The 21,956-nt window shown below is 39.2% G+C and overlaps 1 protein-coding gene across 1 annotated transcript; it reads right to left on the bottom strand.

The window, feature by feature from the left end:
• Positions 1-1,341: 1,341 nt before the first annotated feature.
• LOC116326726 (transcription factor 12-like) lies at positions 1,342-14,013 on the bottom strand. The gene is made up of 13 exons (XM_031748125.2): positions 13,795-14,013; positions 11,526-11,625; positions 9,665-9,807; positions 9,445-9,568; positions 9,278-9,348; positions 8,858-8,954; positions 8,687-8,760; positions 6,666-6,842; positions 5,782-5,899; positions 5,522-5,675; positions 3,603-3,832; positions 2,509-2,680; positions 1,342-2,382 (listed from the first exon to the last, which is right to left on the bottom strand). The coding sequence occupies exons 1-12, from the start codon at positions 13,861-13,863 to the stop codon at positions 2,538-2,540; spliced, it is 1,500 nt and encodes a 499-aa protein (XP_031603985.1). The 5' UTR covers positions 13,864-14,013; the 3' UTR covers positions 1,342-2,382; positions 2,509-2,537.
• Between the last annotated feature and the right edge of the window lie 7,943 nt (positions 14,014-21,956).

Genomic DNA, 21,956 nt, shown 5'->3' with positions numbered 1-21,956 from the left:
GTACGTTTAGTTATTTCTGATTCATGATTATTTAGGATTCATATACTTCCTCTTTTCTTTCTTTTCATGTATTTATTTATTTGTTTTTGAAAGGGTCGAAATATTTTAACTAAAAATATTCGAGCTAAAAAAATAAATAAATAAATAAATAAATAAATAAATAAAGGCAAGGGTAAAGGAGTTTTTGGTTTTGTTTTTTTGTTTTTTGCAGGTGAATTTTTTTTCTTTTTATCTGGCAACTCACACAAAATCCAGATTTGATTCCAAAGAGGTCTTAAAGGAAGCTGCCTTGTTGATATTTGGCTAAAGTTCTTATTGTTTGGAATCTGGATGTTAAACTAAAACTGTATTCATTTATATTTGTGGAAACATTTGCAAATTAGTGGCATATGCAGTACTTTGCCATACATACGGTACTGTGCAAAAATCTTGAGTGACGCCTCATTTCTTCATAATTTGGAAAATTGGGAGTAGGTGCGGCAGTTTATTCAAAAAAACGCAAACATACATGGCAATACAGTATATAAAGCAAAAACTAAGTTTGTGCAATTCAACAAGTTTTGTTATGACCGCCTTTATTCTTCAACACAGTCTGAACTCTTAGACAAGCTTTCTTGTTATTTCTTTCAGTAGACTTCACGAAAGGTTTTCCTTGAAGGACATTCAAAGATGCCCAGCACCCCTGGCTGAAATGCAGCCAAAACCATGAGAGAGCCACCACCGTGTTTCACAGATGGCCGCAGACGCTCACTGTTGTACTTGTTTCTTGACCTCTTACATACATACCGAAGATGATTTAAATCTGGATTCATCACACCATAAGGCCTGATTTTAAATCCAGTTCTGGTGTAATTTGGCATGCTGCAGACTTTCCGTCCTTGTTTCCTGCTTTTGATAGCCACCCTTCCACTGAGACCATTTCTGGCACGACTTTCAGATTCTTCTTCACTTGTCCAGTTTCCTCACATTACTTAAAGACACACAGCACACCATGCCAAGATACGCCAGCAAATAGTTCTTTGGTGCCAAAAGTTTCATCCCTGTCAAATTTTGCTTGGTAGTTTTCATAAATTCAAGTAAGGAAATGGAAGAAAAAACTGTGATTTTTTCACAGTAACAAAGTGACTAAAATACAGTCGGTTCCTTGCTAAGCCATGTGTAGACAGAGCACTAGTTTATCACTTGAATAAAGGCTTTTTAAATGCTTGAATGACTCTTAGGTCAGTGTTAAATTTAAAAAAAAAATAATAAATCTGAAAATGGTAACTACAAGGACTAGACTAAAGATGAGTGAAAAAGACAGAACTGAGAGTAAAATTCATTGAAAAAGACATTTATTGCTACAATATAATTTTGACACATGCCTGTAGGCTAGTTCAAACTGTACACATACTGTACATGTTATGATAAGAGTATTTCAGATTATTCAGGATTATTATTTTTTTTAAATTTGTATTATCTTTTCAGCAGAGTGAGAAGCAAACAAGACATCAATCATCCTGTAACACTGTATTGCTCAGAGGGTGAACTGTAGCTACATCTAGTAAACTGCACAAAAAAACCCAAAAAAGTGTCGCCTCGTGTAAAATCGGAGACAAAAGCAAATACACATCATCAAATTCACAACATTTGTATAAAAGATAACTTACATAACTTAGAAAACAAATGAAAGGCTCTATTAAAAACTCAAACATGCAAAGAGCTTGTTTGACTACGTGTGAAGAGCAGTGATTACACTGAGAAGAAGAGGGCTCCTGTCCACCAGTGTTTCAGTAATCTTTTAAGAGTGCAAGAACACAAATAAAATTCAAACAACTTTACAAATGCCAGATGTTGTCCACGTGTTAAAGAACATTCTTGGAGATCTGTTCATTCACAGAATGGTCGAACCCCTGCAGCAATATGCGCACGCACGCACACACACACACACACACACACACACACACTTCAGGACAAGTAAAATCTGCTGTCTGAACACACAAATGTGGGAATGTGGATCTGAGCTCGGTGGAAAACACAAATGTTTGCGGTAAATATCGACACACTGTAAAAGTGTCAGTCAGAAACATAACTGGCTAAGCCAAAATTCAAAACTGCAGATGACACCTTGCTACTACTGGTTTCCATCCATTCAGATATATTCCAACAGAAGGATAATCAATAAATATACAAAATATGTACAAAACATCTGCAGCGTACAATGCGTTTGTCTGTTACAAGTAACGTTCAGGCACAAAGTTAAGAGTCAGTTTGGGAAGTTAGGAGATGATTGTTCAACTGCATCACGCTTTCTAATCAGAGAAGAAGACCTCACTGTCCCAGTCTGAATGTCCGAAGAAATGGGAAACATCCAAAACAGCTGGGATGCTCTTCCTTCAGCATCTGGACATCAAAGACAGGAAATGAATTTGAGGAAGTCCTTTACATTATTCCCCCAAATAGAAACATCCAATTGTTTTAGACTTTAGTTCATAAAGTTTATTGCTGATATAAGGTGATGGTAAATACTTGATGGTAGACTTGATGTGGTCAGGTGCTCAGAGATGGCCCATGGGGTTCGCCGGGTCTGTCAGACTGGGATGAAAAGCGAGATGCATGGACTGTGGGTCCGTCATGACGGCAGACGCCTTCTCTTCTTCTCTCCTCCGCAGACACGCTGCCTTCGGGTTCAGGTTCCTCTCTGTGGAGGCCAACAAATAACACGTTAGCATAAGACTAAAATAGGAAACACTGGGAGTACATACTCATTACTGTAACAGTGCTACAGATGTTGGGAATCTGCTTTAAAAATAATAGAAGTTAGAAACTTTCAAAGTCTTCCTTACAGACGTTTTAATGTTAACTATTAAGCTTCTCATATTAGCAGCAGGTCAAATGACAACATGCAACACAGAAAGCATCCTCCAGAGAACTGTTTATGGTTTACTGTTAGAATTTTATCATGCTCGTCTGAAAATGGCCTCTTTTGTAGATGAAGCATTGAGTGTCAATGATTAAATAAAGGTTTAATTAAAAATAAATAAATTCTGGAGTTTCCCTTAGCCTTGTAGCATCTCACACCTTTTTTGGCTCATATCATGCTGTCACTCATTCAGTAATAATTTAGTGATAAAAAGCAGCTAAAAGGGGGGAAAAATAATAAAAGCTCAACATTTCTTGCACAGCAGGCAGACTAAGTGAACTGAGATGGCACTTAGTATTTAAACAGCCACATATTTCCCCCTCAGCGGCCGATGGGGCTGAATCAGGGCCTTTCTTTAACAAGAGGACACGAGCACACCTCCAGATAAATGCTAATGTTGCTTCCCATCTGCTAACTGTGTAAATAGGCTGTTTGATTGCAGATTCTCATTCACAGATCTTTACTGTCAGATAATGCTGTGTTTGCGGCTTACTGTGCTGCCCTCATGTGGCCAAAAAATATATCAATTCATTCGATTTTAACCAGAAGAAGTAAAGGCAAAAAAAAGTACATGTAAAAAAAAAAATGTCTAAATAGACTGAAGGAGTTTTCTGTGGATAACAGACTGAAAGGCTGGTTTTCATCGTGGGTGTGCCATCATCATCTGAGACTGGCCTCCCTGCAGCAAACACGCACTGACCTCTGACTTGTTGTTCCAAGCTGAGGATCACCGCAACAGCCTGGTGGAGGACCAGCAGCTTGGTCTGCGGCTTCTCACTCTTCAGGTGTAGTTGACACATGTGACCGAGCTCCTTGAAGGCCTCGTTGATGTCGCGCACACGCAGGCGTTCGCGGGCGTTGTTGGCCATTCTCCTCTCACGCTCGCGCTCAGCCTTCTGCTCAGGACTCAGCTCCTCATCCTCATGGATGCTACGACATGAAGAGAGGAAGCCCACAGGTAAAGGGGTGGCTGAATCTTTCAAAAATGAAGATTCATCAAATTCAAACCGACACTCCAGATGAAGCAGAGAAAAGCGAAGCGAGCGAGACTGCTTTCAGAATATATTCCGGGTTTTTCTGCCCTCTGCTGGCTGCTGTGCCAGGATTATGTGATCCAGTCTCCAGGGATCATCTCATATCCTCTAACGTTCAGTGAAAAAAGGGTTTGCATAGAACAATGGCAGAAGATAATGTAATCAGCCGCAGATTTATGAATAACCCTTAAACATGTGTGTTTAAAAGAACCCATATGGCCATTCTTAGAGTCACATTTAAACAATTTTCTTCTTTGTTTTCTTTGCTTTTTGTTATCATCTGGTTTCAATATTTTAGAAAACAAACAAACAAAAAAAAGAATGATGCTGGAGGATGTCTATATATGTCAGTATTGATATCCCTCAACTAGATTACAGATCTAAATAAAAAGAAAACATGCACTCAAGACACAGCTGAAGGGGTCTGGCCTGAAAAGACCTCTGGACGTAAAGACACCAGGACAGGAGCTCCAGTCTGTGACATTTTCAAGACATACGCTATCATTTTAGTCTCTAACGCAGGCCTTATGAATTTTTCTGTGACTCACGTAATACCAAAAGCATCCTTCATCGTCAGCGGCCACATAATGACAGTAAGTCCTTTAATTAATAAGAGGATTGACAGAATATAAAACTGCTAAAAATTATTATTAATTTGAAACATTTTTGAACAAAACAAATGTGATTGCTCGTCTCTCAGGTTTATGTATTTCAAATTGAGTCCTTTTTGGTTTTGACTGTTAGGTGTACAAGGTAAAAATCACCACAGTCTCATAACAAATACATTTTTTTTCTTTTTTATAAGGTTTCCCAAGATCTATAATCATGCGTCATAAATAATGCAAGTGCAGCAAAGCTGAACACGGACCTTAGTTCACTCAGAGGCTAAAGGGGACAGTGGTAAGACAGTTTACAAAGACCGCTTTGTGGTTTGGGGATTTTCTTGGTTAGCTCTTAACTGTGATGTGTACGTCCCGACAGCTGTTCTTCCTTCTTTTTTCCTTCTTTAATTCACTGCGACTTAATGCAACACGAAGAAGAAATATGAGGCTAAGTTAAATAGGCTGGTCCAGACACAGCTGTTCTTGACTGCAGGGGGTCTGGCAGTGTTTTAAATGAGTGAAACCAAACGGCAGGAAGGCCCTTCTTCTTCTTGCATTTGGCTTTTATTGTAATAGATTTTTAAAAAGTAGTTGTTTATTTAAAAAAAATAACAAAACAAAAAAAAATTGTAACTTTTTTTAAATTACAAAATTAAATTAAAACAAAATTTTGAAAATGTAATTTAAATTATTAGTAACTATTCAAACCAATTTTTAAAAAAGTGCCTTGTCTGCATAATTGGGGAGGTTTTTTTTATCGACTTTACACACAAAATTTTATTTTTTGAACAAATAAACACTGTTTTTTTCTTTCTTTGCTTTGTTGTTTGCTTTTTTTTTTTTTAATACACACACACACACACACACACACACACACACACACACACACACACACACAGACACACACGCACACACACACACAGACACACACAGACACACACAGACACACGCACACACACACACGATAAGGCATGAGCGTTCACCTGTTTCTTGCACTGTTTTCTCCATGTGTTTTGTGTTCGCTCTCCTCATCTGATCTCTGGCTGTCTGAACTGTGACCATGGCTGGTGTGCATTATCTCTTCCATTTCCCCACTTTCCATCTTAAGCTCTAGATTACTCTGAACCCCAAGTCCACCTGTGGGCGATCACACAAAACATAAACAACATTTTTTTTCATAAAGAGAAAAAGTGAAATATATGAGTCTGGTGGAGAAGAGATGTGAGGGAGAAGGGTAGCTCACCTCTACCTCCACCTTGCACAGGCTGTAGGGTGGCCCTCTGTCTGGCTGGGTACGGGTGACCATTTTGCGCGCGGCCCTGGAAGGCGGAGTGGTTGTTGTTCATACTGACAGCTTCAACCTTTATGACACAGAGAATGACATAAGACCAATCTTCATGTGTTCATAAGTCAGTGGTTAAGTATTCTGTAGATTGGGATCCTCTAAATGTGACTGCGGGGCTCCATAAATCTTTCTAAGACACTCAGTGGCATATAGTATCCAAGCCAGAGACAAATCAGCCACAAATCAACATCTGCCCTCTCATTTCCAAAGCGACCCTGTGTGGATCTCTCACTCTACAGAATTAATTTAATCTCAGACAATCTTAATCCTTCCCTTTAAACTACTATATACTCCCTAAACATACCCCTAATTCTCTTCAGGAATGATTCACTGACACATCCTTTGGAAAAAAATAAATAAATAAAAATAAAAGTGAGAGAATTTAATACCCCCTCTCGCAACGGATTACACTAAAAACCCCTTTCCCTTGCATACACTTCCACTCCAGCTGAGCTAAAATCCCCTGGTCTGCTCAAAGGGAAACATGGTGGAATGGGAGTGCACCGTGCTGCCTCCCCCTCTCCCTCCCCAATCACCCTACAGTGGATTTAGAAGTCTGCACATACTATACACTGGACACACAAGGACAGCACATCATAGTGCTCCTATTGTTCTCAGTTTCCGATTTCAAGGACAGCAACCTTTACATTAGGAAAACATGCAGACGTAGTGGGTGGAAAAATTCCTGGAATTGAATGCCAGCGCAGATACACACACATCAGGGAATTTCCATACACACTGCCCTGTCCTTCTTTAAATACTTCAAAGTAAGGGTTGTTAACCATTGCTGGACTGTGACAGTTGAGCGGCAGGGTGCTGGCAGAGCCCGGGTGGCCGTGGTTGGGCTGGTTCAGCAACCCGTGGATGTCACTGGGCAGACCAGCGGTGGGGCCAACGGCATGGTTCCTCAGGACGTGGATTACGTCATCCAGTCTGTCCAGACGGTCCTCCACCTGAGACTGAAAACACCAGGGGGACAACTCTCAGAATTCACAAAGAGGACTCTAAATTTCAAACCCTCTTGCCCAAAACAGCAAGACAGTAGTATAGCTTAAAATCAGTTTGGACTGAAATATTCACAGATTTAAGGTGACAGCAGGTTAGTTAGGCTCAGGAAAAGAAATTTAGCATTCTGAATATGACGTTTGACTTATTCAGTTTCTTCAGTGGAAACACCCAGTCATGATTGTGAAGGGAGGCTAGCCAAACAGGAGCATGAAATCTCAGTAAACAAAAAAGTTACGTAACACTTTATAATATAGCCCGAACTGAGGGCGTAATTCCCCTGTAATTAAATGGCATTTCAATGTATTTTATTTGAAATTACAATATAATTATAATGCACTACAAAAAATTAAGTTAGATACACAAGAATATAGACAAGAATAAAGGGCTAACAAGTCAAGTTTTCTTTATAGGAAACAACGTAATTAATTAAAATATACTGTAAAGTAATTTTAAGTAGTGCATAATGTCTCTGTAATTTTGTAGGAAAACAAGCAACACTGCCCCATCTTACATTTTAAGTACCCTGTACTTTTCAGAGCGTGGGCCATATTATGGAGCAGATTAAGCTTGCTTTTTCATATCTTTGTTGTATTTTTTGTTGCATCTTTATTTAATACTCATTATGTTGATGTGCATGATGGATGTTCTTTTCATCCTCCTATTTAATAGTAGGTATATAAAGTAGGGATTTAGAACAGTTCATTGTTACAATTATGTCATCAAAAATTTACATAATCCTGCAAATTTTGATGGTATTTATTTTTTCTTCTGAGTTACAGAGAGAAAACAGTCCTTGATCACATTTGGATAAAAAAAGAACAATTAAATAACAGAACAGCCATCATACACATCAACATAATGAATACTGAATAAAGATGTAAAGAGGCAAGATTAATTAACTCCCCCAAAAATACTGCATACTTATTATGGAAGATGGCAAAATATTGTTTGTTTTTCTGCAAAATTACCAGGAAATTACACACTATTTAAAATTACTTTGAAACCTGACTTGTTATCCACCTTAAAGTATTTGTAGGTAAATATAATTACATTGTAATTTCAAATGACATACACTGAAATTAAATTGGATTCAATTAATTACAGGGGAATTTTGCCATTTTACCTGAGTCGTGGGCTGTATTATAAAATCTTACCACAAGTTATAACTAAGCCAAAACCTCAGGGTAAATCCAGAGACTCCTGTGTTGTTTACAACATTAAAAATTTGTTTACAAAAAGACAGTTTCTGTTTTTCTGAAGAACAACTCAAAGTTGGGTGATTTTATTTAATTTTTTAAATAACTCATCTGCCTGATGCTAGAATTATGGGTGTGGTCTCCTTGATCGACAGGTGTCCCTGCAGAGCTGGAGCCAACGGATACCTGCTAGCCTCTCCTCTGCTAACCGGAGAAACTGAAACCTCTGTTTGTGTTGTTGGTGTCTTTTGGGGCATTTCAATGCCATTTTCTTGGAAATAATAAGGCCCGCTGTGAGGTGCAAGAAGCTTGAGCTTTAATGTTGATTAGGGGTTTATTACCTGCTAGTTTGTGTTATTAATCTTTGGCTTAAGTTGTTTCTTGAAGAAACATCACCAAAAGTCAAACCTTTAATGGCACCAAATAGTTTCAACATTATTATCAGAACTGTTATAGTGGCATGAAATAAGCTGAAGTTGGCACATGTACACACCCACTTTAATCTTTTTTATAATATACCAGATAAGGCCAGCACTGTGATGTCTAGGCATAAGTCAATAAATAATCAAAGCTTCAGTGATATCAGATTACTTCCTTACCATCGATATTAGCGAAGACTCATAATGTGGTGAGACCGGTGCCTGAACTGAACTCCGTGGCCACATGTTGCTACCTGAGTTGAAGAAAAAAAACAGATTTAAAACATCAAGGAAACAGAATATAGATGATGTAAATTATATTTCACTGACGTGTGCTATGCTCCAGTTTACCTGCAGGTTCTGCTGAATTGGGCAGCGGAGACGGAGACCTCACCGGTGTGGATGAGCTGGAGGGGAAGCTGCTGCTCGTGTGATCAGGGGAGTAAATCTAACAGCAGACAGCGAGAAAAGGGGAGAGACGGAGCAGGAAGAGTGTGACCAGGGCATGGATCATTTTAAAAGCACAACTTGTCATTTCTGGATGGGCTTTTACGGCTGCTGCCGCAACCTCATAGGCTCGTAATCTCAACTTAACTCGTGAATTCTGGTCATTTTACTCGTGAGCAACCAATAAAATGTCGTGCAGCATGAGAGTAGCTCTTTTTAATGTGCAGTGACCTGTCACTGGCAGGGGGGGAAGTTTTGCATTATACCACTGGGGCTCTCGGGACTTAGACTTAGATCTAATTGGATTGAGGTGGTGGTACTTACAGAGGCCAAAGCTTTGCCCAAGGTGTCGCCTGTCTGTGATGGTCCTGACACATTTCCCTGGCTCCCTGAGACTGAATTTAAAAAAGAAAATATTTATTATACAAGATAAACACGTGATAAAGAGCAGTTAAATTAGGGAAAGCATGTATCCATTTCCATTTTCTGACCTGCAGAGCTCTCTGAGGTGTTGACTGACGGAGCGCGCGAGACTGCATTGTTACGATGAAAAGTGGACATGGGCGGGAGAGCCCTGTTCATATCCACAGCCAACACTGGATGCGGAGAGAAGTCCTGAAGAGTGGGGGGAAACACGCAGTTAAAAAAAAAACAACAGGGGTCAAAAAGTTTGTTGCTATCAACGCCCGAGGTCCCAGCGGTAAATCTCACCAGGTGACTGTGTGCCGGTTGCAGGCTGCTGTAACTCCCCGGCTGTGTTTGGTGGGTTGTGGCTGCTCCCAGTGCACCTTCATAGCCCTGCTGGTTCAGCCCATTTACAGCATTCCAGATGTCCGGTGAATTGCCCATCCCCTCTAAAATGAGTAATAATATGTTATAGCCTGCACTGGAGCAGCATCTCAAACAGCCAGACAGGTCGTGAAGCTCTACAGTGGCACTCTATGAAATCAGTGAAGTCCAGATTCAGTTAAAGCAATGCTCATTAACGTGTGACACGATGTTCAGCTGAATTTGCTTAGCTGAGAATACAAATGGATCTTTAAATAAAGTGAAGTACACAGACTTTAATCTTCATGGTGCTTTTTAGGCATTTCTTTGATTCTTTTACCCCCAAGACTGAGATATCATAGTTACTGCCAATAAAATGTAATACAACTTACACTCTCCGTTGGATTTTTGGGTAAGTAAAATATCTGACAACTACAATAAGCACCAGAATAACAGACTCCATAGACAGTTTGAAAATCGGACGTAGCTTCCAGGAAAAATGAAGACACAGCTGAAGCACCTTAAACCTGTATTTTATCTGAAGGCCACCAGATGGCGATAGTTGTGGGTGCCGAAATATTTTGGTCTTCTAGAAGTCTATGAGAAAAACGACCTCCTGTCTTCATTTCTTCACTCTCCTGCTGAGTTTATGGATTTAGTCACTCATTTTGGGTCATATTGAATAAAAAATTAAGTATTCTTCAAATCAGCATTAACTGTGGCATGAAACCACACACTTAGTGGCTAACAAGTTAAGATCGACAAGCGATGATCACGTCCTCACATTTAAAAAAAAGAAAAGAAACATTTTTGCAACCAAGATGGCTCATCTCAACATTTCAAAACTTGACTTCAGAAACCCGTGGGTGATGTCACTGTATCTATATCTGTTTTTTATACTGTCTATGGTGCACATATACCATCTATCTACCTCACAATGAATTACCATGAGTCCAAACGTCCAAACCAATAAGGCTCAGCTGTATTCCAGGCTAATGAGTTAATGTTTGAGTTAACCTGAGATGATGAACATGGCAAACATTATGTTTGATGAACTTAATAGTACGGTTAGCACGGCTGTAGACTGTTCTGAGCTTTTCACACGAAAACAACCAAAAGTTTAAGGAGTGACAGTAACTGATGCAAAATTTACAACGGGGGACGTGAATCGAGGCAAGTCTGTGTTCATGTGAGTTAAAACATTTCAACTCTGGTGAAAAATTCTCTTCATGCCACACTTCTAAACTGTGTTTCTCACACAGACTGGCTTCTCTCCAGTGAGAATCAGAAATGGAGGACACGTTTTTTTGATGGCCTTTGAGCAGAGCTGGAGCCTTTTGGTTTAACTTTCCTTTAATACAGAGACAGAAAAAGGAGTGAAATCATAGGACTTTTGGGTAAGTTGTGAAAATATGTTACGGTAACTTGATTCCAGCTATCAACTTTACTCCTTGTCCCACTGACTGTTTGTGGTGAATATTAATGGGTTTCTGGCGAGTACACCATTAGTGTTATACTGAATGCCATTTCATACTGAACACCAATTTAAGCATTTGTTAAAACAATATTTCCAAAACCAGTGAGAACTCTAATAAAAATAGATTTATATGAGAAGACAGCTGGTGGAGAGAGCGTGTATATTTTAATATGAAATATAGACCTATAAACTTGCAACTAAAGTATAAAAAAGTAGTAGTAGGATATGTAGTAAAATAATAAAGTTTTTAAGTCTGCATTTATTTCTCATATTTTGTTATCAAAACGGACTGCATTGCAGAGAATGGTAAAGAGGGTTCGAGCTCACCAAAGAACGTGCTTGCAAACACATTGCTGGGGGCCTTGGGCGACAGATGTGAAGATGAGTTCTGGGTGGCGATGTCTGCACCAGGAGACTGCCCATAAGCCTGAAAAGAAAAGTAAGAGAATAAAATGAACTCTGAGCATAAATTTCTTTGTCTCAGTATCGCCCAAACCAATCTGACTGACACTAACTCGCGAATACTGTGAGTGCAAGATGAGGCAACAGTATTATGAAAACAAAGCAGAGAGCTGATGCACACTTAGAGCTATTGCGCTAATCCATAAGCTGCAGATCCATGCACCTCCTCATCCGGATTTAGGAACCATTCACCATGAGAAATCCCAGCCCTAATCACGATCAGGTTCGGCTGGCTTCAGAAGGCTGGGATAGGACACCCTCCCGAATAAAATTGAAATCCAAGCCTTCTTGTGAATTGTTCTCAAACAGAAACCAAACACATAAAGAGTCTCATCCTGATGATCCTCTCCTGTAGGAAACCAAGTATTGTTAATGGCTAGTAGATCTAGACTAAACTAAAGATACCTTCAGCTTTTTTATATTTTTAATTCTTTCTTTACAAGTGTTGATGCTGCAAACTGCACATATGCAAAAAAAAAAAAAAAAAAAAAAATCACACCAACACATGCTCACTTACTCAAACACACCAAGAGGTCTGGGCTGCACCTGCACCTCTCTCCATTGCTTTGATGTGCCCCAGGAAATGAAAATAAACCTCCCTGCGCAGCATCAATGGGGTGTCAGTTACCCGGACGACAAGTTCTGTAAAGCAGGCTATTAAAGACTCTCTTGAGTATGCTTGTGCGTGCACACTCACAGGCTCATGCACACACACACACACACACACGAGCCATGACCCTGGCTGGCATGAGTCCCATGGTGATTGTGGGCTAGGCCAAACAGAGGAGCCCCTGTCGACACTGGGCCCGTCTGAGCCGCCATGGGCAGCATATGGCAGAGGATAAAGCCAATTGTCCTCCTTACCATCAGCATAGCAGGCGACCCGTTAATAATGGTCACACCCCCGCCCCAGCACGCCTTCTCTGGCCCCCACTGGAGAAGAGCCGTCACCATAGCACCCTCTTTTAGCATAGCATTGATTTATTAACCATCAATCATGGCATCACAAATGATAAAGGACTTTTTTTAAGTAGTTAAGCCCCACAAGAAAAAAAAAGGAGGAGATTAAAATACTCAAGAGGTTAACATTTGTTTTAAATCATCTTGGATAAATATTCTTTACAATCTATCAGCTGAATTTCTTGGGGTTTTTTTTAGTCTATAAATAAGGATAAAGTTGGGGAAATAAAAACAAAAAAAGAACAAACAACGAGAGTACCTTTGGCCATTGTAAAAGTACACAGCATTACGATGCTACATGAGTAAAAGCTCAACTTGCTATTCAGGGCCCACGCTCTGCTCCACCATGGCCAACTCCAGCCACATGCAACCAATTTTCTGCCTCTCTGATCCACGATGTCTGGATATGGTTAGTCTCACAGAGATCAAAGCTGCCTTTGATAATGGCTGCAGTGGTGGAGGGACTGCTCCGACATAGCGGGGTTAAATCAAATAGAAATAGCAGCAATCTGCTTCATGTCAAGATGTTTTCTGCTGCTAGGCTTGACTACATGATACTCTGTCAGCAAACAGGAAGCACAAGTTGATGCTTGTTGTTTTATTTTTCTCTCTTGTTAACCTTAAGAGAAAGATGACTGAGATATTACAGTTATAAGTAAATAAATGCTACCAGCATTATGTGCGTGAAGATGTGTGTAATTTGTCAATAACTCTCTTTTTGATTGTTATGACAAATCAAACCAAGTGTAAGAGTAAACCTTATAACGCCACAGAAACTATTCGTTCTCTTCTAACCTGCAACTGCAGAAGTTAAAATAAGCTCTTTGTTGCCTTTCACAAAGCATGTACAGATTAAACCGTGGTGCGTCTAATGATCTCAATAAAGCAACAAAAATTCTCACCAACTCTTAACTTTCTCACAAAAAGAAGGAAAAAGAACACTTTTAACTTTTACAAGTTGTGTATGCAAATGGTTTTCTTGCTGATGCAAGTCTGCTAAAATCACATCTATTAAAAGAAAGGGTTATTCAATCAATGAGAGCACAGATATAGCAATCAAACATCTGAGAGGACAGTGCAAATGCATCATCACCAAACACACCCACGTAACCTTGGGAGGGGAAATGACAGAAATATAACTGTAATATATATACATATATAAATATGTACTCACTGGTTTCATGTTGTAGCAGTGCATCAGTGAGTTGTTCCCTGCGCCAGAGACGGGGTGAGCGCAGTACATAACTCTGCTGGTTCAGTGCAAGAGTCCAGGTTCACGATACAGTCCACGCACAGCTCCTCTGCTCGTGTCTCCACTCATGTGTGTACAGTCCACATGCACTCCTTCCCCTAACCTACCCCTGCTGGTCATGCAGCAACCCGCAGACAACTTATGCAAATGAGGGCAGGACCATTTCAGGCAGCAGAGAGGGGTGGCCGGGAGTTGATGCTGTTACCGAGTGGACATCTATATTATGAGCAACCTGTTGTTTTGTTTTTTAGTGTTAAAAATAAAATGGTTGTGAAATAAACATGGCTATGAGATAGTTTTCTTTTTCTGCTCTTTTTTTAATTTTACTGTCTACAGTTTTGATTGTTATGGAGACTGGACATTAACAGAATTTTTTTTAAGTAAAAAATTACAATCAGGGAAATCCCCGAGAAAACACCTGAGCAAGGTAAAGAAAAGAAGAAGAAAAACTACAACACTGTGGTTATGCTTGACTTTTTGTTTTTTGTTATTGTTATTGTGTCCTGCATGAAAAATACTCATGGAAGCAATCCCCTCCTCGGGACCAGAGAGCACTGATGACGGCACCGAGATAATCTCCCGTTAGACAGGTAGAGGTTTCCAGTAAACAGAGGACAGCCTACCACACCCTTGTCTGACCCACATTTATAAATAGAAACTTGTCTTAATTTGTAGGCACGTGTAGCGTGGCAAGCTCCTCCAGCGGCTGGGTTAAAGGTTATTAATACTGCGGTCTGTCTGGGTGATGCGCTAACGTGTAACATTAAACAGTCAGACATCCTGTTTGAGGCCAAAGCCGCTGTCTGATGTCCTACAACTGATATTTACACCGGTGGTTCTTAAAGCATGCTAAAGGTAAAGCCAAAAAAAATGTCAAGCCACACCTGTGGGGGAAATGGCCTATATGTGATCTGAGATGTTCTTTAATTGCATATTATCAGGTGAAGGCACTTTTGACGGGACACCTATGACGTAGTTTGTTGTAGTTTTCTGTGCTCTTTGCTGTCAGGCAGACCCACTGACGTTCGCTTAAAGTGCTTTTAAGTCTAATTAACTGATTTTTATGCAGTTTCAGCAGTAATGTGCACACCTAGACTCACCTCAAGGCACAACATCTGGGAGTCACCAATTCATATCTGGGGGGAAAAGATTAATAAAGGGAATGAGTTCTGAACAGTACAAGCAAATCTATGTTTTGTGACATCTTATGTACACTGTGGTTGGCATGATGCACAGTGTGGCACACTGTCCTGGCACAGCATTTTGGCCCAAAGAGCCCTCACTACAATCCAATAAAATAATTCCAAGCGAGACAGCAGCAAAGCCTTTATCTTGAAGTCTTGTCTCCAGTGTTTACAGTAACACCGCAGGGCAGTGGGAGCAAAGTGGCCAAAATGACAGCGACCTAGAATCTTGAAATGTGTTTATATTTAAAATTTTAACCTGGTGTCTGCTGTGGCTGCCCATCATGGGATCATTTAATTACAATTTATAAATATGCATTTTTTTAATGACAATTTTCTACTGAGTAAACTGCAAACTATAGAGCTGAGAGTAGGAAAACATGTTATGTTCTGAAGGTGAGCTGTGCAGTGCACTCAGCTTCCTTAAGGTAAAGTCTAATCCTGACTGCTCAACTGGGTTAGGAGGTCAGTCACTTCAGCTTCATCAAAACAACAATTTCTTGACCTTTAGGACTGTGCTTTATTAAAAAGATGCTGTTCGTAAAGAGTAAATATTCTAAATGTATAGAATACATCCAGATTATATATATATATATATATATATATATATATATATATATATATATATATATATATATATATATATATATATAAAAACACATATATATTTGTGTGTTGCTGTTTTTTTTTAATTATTATTTTAATTCAGGTACACCAGTGGCCACTGGCTGACCTTTTCCTCTGACAGAGATCAGCTCTTCTATCTGACACACCAACACTCACACATATCTTGGGCAAATGATCCAAGAGCAAATATATACAGTCCCCTGACCCTGAACTTTGCATCAATCTTAGCTAATTGCTGCCTTGTCAGAAGTGCGATTATTCAAACAGGTAATGCAAATGTTAATGAGCTCTGATTTGCATATCTTTATTTTGCCACGGTTGAAATGTCATTGGTTATGACGCTCCACAAAGAGGAATGTCACTCCTGATGGCCCCCTGATATGTTGTTGGCCATTAAGAAGCTAACAAAAGAAGAAAAAAAGAGAAACCGAAGGGGGTGGAGGAAAAACAAATAAGGAGTCGTGATCAAAATTAAATGAGGAATTACACATGCAAACACATAGAAACACTTGCACAGCGTGATTGCTAAACTCAGTAATCAAATTTGAATTTTGCATAGATGTGAGAAGATCATTCGAAACTGAAAAGGGAACCAGAAGTAAACACCTCTTCTGCAGCTCTTATGGTTGGTCTTTTTATGTAAGATGTGCTGTTGTGCTTACTATGCCTGCAATGCACATTTCAAGTGTTGTTGGCATATTGCTCTTCGCCATGCGCTTGATTTGACATGGCTTAAATAACTATCTTCCTGCCAGTGATTGGCATTCACACAAGAAGGGGTGAGTGGGACTAGGGAGCAGATGGTGACATTCCACATGACCAAACTGATCAATCAGCATGCTGGGACGCAGGTGCAGCACAGGCGGGCAGCACCACACCATCTATTTCACCATCTACGGGGCACAAACACATGGGCACCAATAGTGGCACCCTGAGGGTCTGCATGCTCCTCTGTCCCGCTGTGCCCAAGGTTGATGACATCAGAATTTCCCATCCGCTCTTCCATAGGACGCCAAGAAAGCGAAGGGAAAAAACACTGAATAAAATCTGTAATAACAGCCTGGCCTGGGAAAGGTTGTGTAAGTGACGTCAAAGCAGGGACTCCCATATTTCACCCTGTTACAGAACTGATAAGCCAACGGAAAAAGTGAGCAAAAGTACTAACACATTGTGGTCAGATCCTTGTTGTTTTAGCAGAGGGTCTGATAACAGGTTAAATGACTGAAAGTGCTTCCTTGTGGCAGGCACAGATTTTGTGCTTTTTCTTCTTTTTACAGAACACAGAAATAACAGCGCCACTGATGATTTTTAGCATTTTCATCAATTAAATAATTGGCTTTTTTTTGTATTTGACTGGAAAAATAGTTTTTTATCATATGATTTTTTTTAAACAGCAGCAATCATCTGTCTTTTTCACTGACTAGTTGTGTTTCTTCTTTTGAACCTCTTAAAGAAATTCTTTAATGAGCTTTGGATTTCTTTAATTAGAAATAAGTTATTTTTTCTAATACAACTGTTTTGCTGACAATAGCATACAAATAGATAATAAAATGGTTTGATTTGGCAAATTTATCTGTTGATGTCATTATAATGGGGTTATATCTGGAGAAGCGATGAAATTTAGAAGCCATAGAGCAGATATGTGTAGATAACGCTCTGAAAAAGTGTGTGAGTGAATGCATCTCAAAAGCTATCATGAGGTAAATGTCTGGCCATGGCGTTTGATACGTGCTGACGTGACTTTGCACCGAGGATCTTCTGTATCCTCAGGATAAGACCTGCACACAGCAAGCTGATCTTGGCCTGAATGCTGAAAGAAGTGGGGGTTGTAAGAGGATTGGACAGGCCGTGGCTGCACGTGAGATCCAGACTGACTGTCCTCTCCGCCACAATGACCTCGCTGTCCCACATTCATCTGCACCTATGAGGAGAAGCGGCTGTGGGTCACCGCCAGTCTTATATGTCACCCACTAGATCAACAGGAAGCATGTCATTAAATCAAATCTGTACAACAAACAAAACATTGATAAGCTACTGTGTGGGATACCAGCATTGGTTCATTTCTCTTAAAATTATCAGAAAAATCTTGGGCTTCTGTTGTGTTACCCTTCGTTTTAATATTCTGGCTTTATATTTGAAGTCCAATTTATGTCCTAAAAAGAAAAGGGTTAGATATGTGTCAGTTTTTAGTGTGGTGTGAAATGGCCACCAAAATGCCACTTTGAGGAGATCATTGCGCCAAACCTAACATTTGGAGGAATGAGCAAGGGCAAAGACTGCAGAGATGAGGGCTTCCATCCCAAATCAGAAGTGACAGGAGATTGACAGTAAAATAAATCAGTCCAGAGTAGCCAGCAACCAAAGGTCAAAAATAGAGTGAGAAAACATTGACTAACAAGGAAACAACGTTTTCTTGAAATTCAGATAAAGAGCTACCGTTCTACACCCCCGGTGTTGTTAACAAGTTGGAGATGACAACATTTGATGGATGTGTGTAATAGCAATGGAAAGATGGGGTAAATCTGCCAGAATATCTAGGCCAGTAATACATTTTGTTCATACTCTTGTAGGTTTTAGGGTACAACCAAGTTATAAACATCTTATTTTCAGTAACACATGGGAATATTGACTTCTTTTTAAAAAAAGTTTGGTTTGCACTAAATCAGCAGTGGATCGAGTTTTATCCTTATGACAAACAAAATTCTTTACATTTCACACACACACACACAACCTTCAACATTTGTGCCACTTGTGTGCTTTCTATGAGAACACTTATTATACATAATATTGCCTCATGAGCTCTCTAAACCACTGCAGCAGTAGTGAGCCAATAGCAGCCCGCTGTCCAAACCTGGCCCTATTACAGTAACATTTGGCCGCTCAAGATGTTTCCATAATTTCTCATTAATCAGCGGGTAACACTGTAATTACAAGGCCACGTAAATCTCAACAAATATGACCTTATGATATCTAATAATAGACAGTAATCTAAATCTCAGATGCAAAATAGGTGGCAGGACTTTCCATGAACAACAACTGAAACAGCCATTTACCAAAACAGTATTATATAACCTGCTGTAGGTGCTCTGCGAGCCCAAACGCATTAATGGCACGATGTAATAATCCTAAAACTAAAGTGAATTACATGAAATACCTTTGATTTAAAAAAGATGAATTTTAATACCAAATAAAACATCAATAACATACATACAGTAGATGTCTGCATGTCCAAAACTACCTCCCTACAACACAAACACTTTTTTTAAATTGAGGAACTGGCCTGGATTCTTCTTGACAGGGTTATAGAAAGACCTACACACATTTTTTCTCCAGTGATAAAAAGAAAGCAACAATTTCTGAAGGGTAACAGAGGTTTAAGTGCACACTGACCAAATATGGTCTTTGTAAAACTCCTAAATGAAATCAACACAATAAAAGCACCCAACAAATAAATGTGTATTTGCATACTTTTTCTATCACTTATAATAGAACAATAGTTTATATAGCAACAAATAAATACAAAATAGTAGATTAGGGAGTAAAAACCCATATTTTTTATGTCCAAACCGAACTGAATTAATCTGAGGAAAAAGTCACGGAGAAATTCCATGCTGGAAAAAGCATTTAGAAACTTTTCCTACTGCATGCATGTTTTTTATAATTACTAGGAATATCTGTGACGGTGCATTTTATGCACACCAATTAATGATCATCAAATATAATGCAGCTACTGTACATTTACAAGGAAAATTAAAAGACAACATCAGAGGCGTCTCAACTCAGGCTTTGACATCAACTTCCTTCCTAAGATAAGAGTGGCATGTATTGTGTATCAGTACGCACTATTTCCTGTGATACAGTACAATCCATTTTTTATTGTAATGTAATGTAATGTGTGGCTTTATTTTGAACGCATTAAAATAATGCAACCACAATAAAAAACCCAAACAAAACACAAGAAAAAATAATAATTATAATAAATAGTTTAACATGTTCCAAACAAGGAGCAGGAAGAATAAGCTTATTTTTTCCACTATTTATTAACAAATAATTATCACTTTTTCTTCTTGTTCATGCTCTATTATGTCATAAATCGTTTATTATAATTTGTTACATGTATTTGGTTTTATAATCCCAGTAACAGGCCCAGATATGCATATTTACAGATACACATGTAGACATACATATAGACTAAATAGTCAGTGAGAACACCTGGTCAAAGCCCCATCTCCTCCCGTACCTTGCAAAAAACATGTTTTAGTAGCGCTTTTTAGACTTTAGACCTTTTAGCATGTATAGATACATGTTTTAAATTTAACTCCCCAAATTGTATCCCCAGTCTCTTTTAGAAAATGACTTTAGAATATTACCAGGAAGCTATTTCGTCCCATTTTGCAACAAAAGCTAAAATGAGAATAGCCCGTCTAGCTGAACCTGAGTTTAATTTCTACGCCAGTTCTCTTGCTATTCACTGCAGGCACACTAAACTCGATAACATTCAACTAAAGAGGCCATGCACCGGATTGTCAGTATCTTTAATATCTCCACACCTCGATGTCTGACCTGGGCCTCTGACTCATAAGGTCATGTACACTGAGAAAAAATAAAGGCTTAGTCACTGCAAAGGCAAACATTAAACATTAAACAAACATGTGGACAAACACAGCTGGGGCAGAGGAGCATGAAGTCCTGCAGAAGTAGCAGAAAGCGAGCAGCACCATTGGTACTATTTCCTCTTCTTCCTGTTATTCTTGTCTTCAGAGCCATGAGGTCACCCCAGTCACTGTATACTTGCTCACACATGCCTCCCCTCCTCATGTGTGTCTGTTGCTTTCTTGCGGTGTTAGTGGAGCAGTGGAGTAACATTACCAGTTTCTATCAACAGATGGCAGCATAAAATAAGTCATGAATAAGCATTTATTTAGGTCTTGTTTTTCTTGCTCTGGTTACTTCATTCTTTTGAATTTTCACATGCATTTTTCCCCTTATAGGAGCTCTATAAACCTCTGCTGTTCACGCGTTGGTTAAAACAGGTTATTACCAGTGAATTAATCTGCCACGTGGAAAATATCTCATTTATGGCAGATGTGGCATAAGTAAACGTTATATTTAGATCTGGTGCCGATAGTCTCGATTAGTGTCATGCTCTCGGGCTATTTTTTTCCTGCCGACTGTGTCTCAGATTTCAGCCGAAGTAGGAAAAAAAATAGCAAGCTGCTCAATGAGCAAAGACAATCTTGGAGCGACCTGTCTGTGACACCTCTTTGGTGTATCAGCGTTTCCTCGTCGATCGTCTCTTTCGATCACCGTTTTATTCAAGTGTGTCGGTAGATACTGAGATCAATATATTTGCTTATAAATGCTTGGTTTACATGGCAAAGTGATATCATCCTGGCTGTTTACCCGTCATTGTCACTATCTGATCAACCAGCTTCCTGCAGCAGCCCCCTGCAGGTCGACATGGGAACTACAGCGCGTCAAGTGAGGCGCAATGAGACCCTGAAGTCCTGGTAAGGACTTTTCAAATAAAAGCCTCCTGGAATTTTTCAAAATTCAAAGAAGGATGTTGGGATAATGGTGTGGCGTGTTTAAATCAATTACGGTGTGCACTGTTACTTGAAACTAAGTTTATAAGTTTATCAGGCAGATAGAATTGAGCAGACCCTATATTTGCTTCATTGCTTAATTTATACATAAGGCCGACAAAATGCTACGTCCAGATGAACAGATTCAACTTTTGGAGATAAGGCCGAAGAAAATTAAAGGCAAGAATTCTTTTTTCTTCTTTTTTTTTTTTAATTATAATGATTGTCTTTCTTAATAACAACAGGAACATTTTTCAGCTGCCTGTTCAATTCTATGGTCTGCAGTGGAAGATAATGAAGTATAATAATTATAATAATAAAAACACATCACAGAGATTTAGATAACAGCTGTGCCCAGCTATCATTCATTAAAATATTTCTTCTTCTTCTTCTTCTTCTTCTTCTTCATTCAACGGCTCCCGTTAGGGATCACCACAGCAGATCATCTGCCTCCATCTCACCCTTGGCATCCTCCTCTGTCACACCAAAGATGCAGATTAGAAAAGGAAAGTAAATTTCAATGTATAAGTTAAGTGCCACTTGCCAGTTGAAATTCTGGTATCTCTAATCCATATTTTGATTATAAAAAATGGAGATGATTATTTAAAAAAGGAGAAATAATTGCAGAAATAAAAAAGAGTAGCATGAACTACCCCAAAGTATAGTTTTAATGTTGTTTCATTGTAAT

This window comes from Oreochromis aureus, linkage group 7, assembly GCF_013358895.1.
Source record: "Oreochromis aureus strain Israel breed Guangdong linkage group 7, ZZ_aureus, whole genome shotgun sequence".
NCBI classification, from domain to species: domain Eukaryota; kingdom Metazoa; phylum Chordata; class Actinopteri; order Cichliformes; family Cichlidae; genus Oreochromis; species Oreochromis aureus.
Note: the sequence above shows the minus strand (reverse complement) of the source record. Positions and strands in the feature narration are given on the sequence as shown.

Excerpts from the sequence above, each read along its gene's own strand:
- LOC116326726 (XM_031748125.2), bottom strand. The coding sequence starts at position 13,863 with ATGTACTGCGCTCACCCCGTCTCTGGCGCAGGGAACAACTCACTGATG. Across the intron at positions 9,349-9,444 it reads CACCTCAGAGAGCTCTGCAG|TCTCAGGGAGCCAGGGAAAT; the intron begins GTCAGAAAATGG and ends TTTTAAATTCAG. Across the intron at positions 5,676-5,781 it reads TGTGCAAGGTGGAGGTAGAG|GTGGACTTGGGGTTCAGAGT; the intron begins GTGAGCTACCCT and ends GATCGCCCACAG.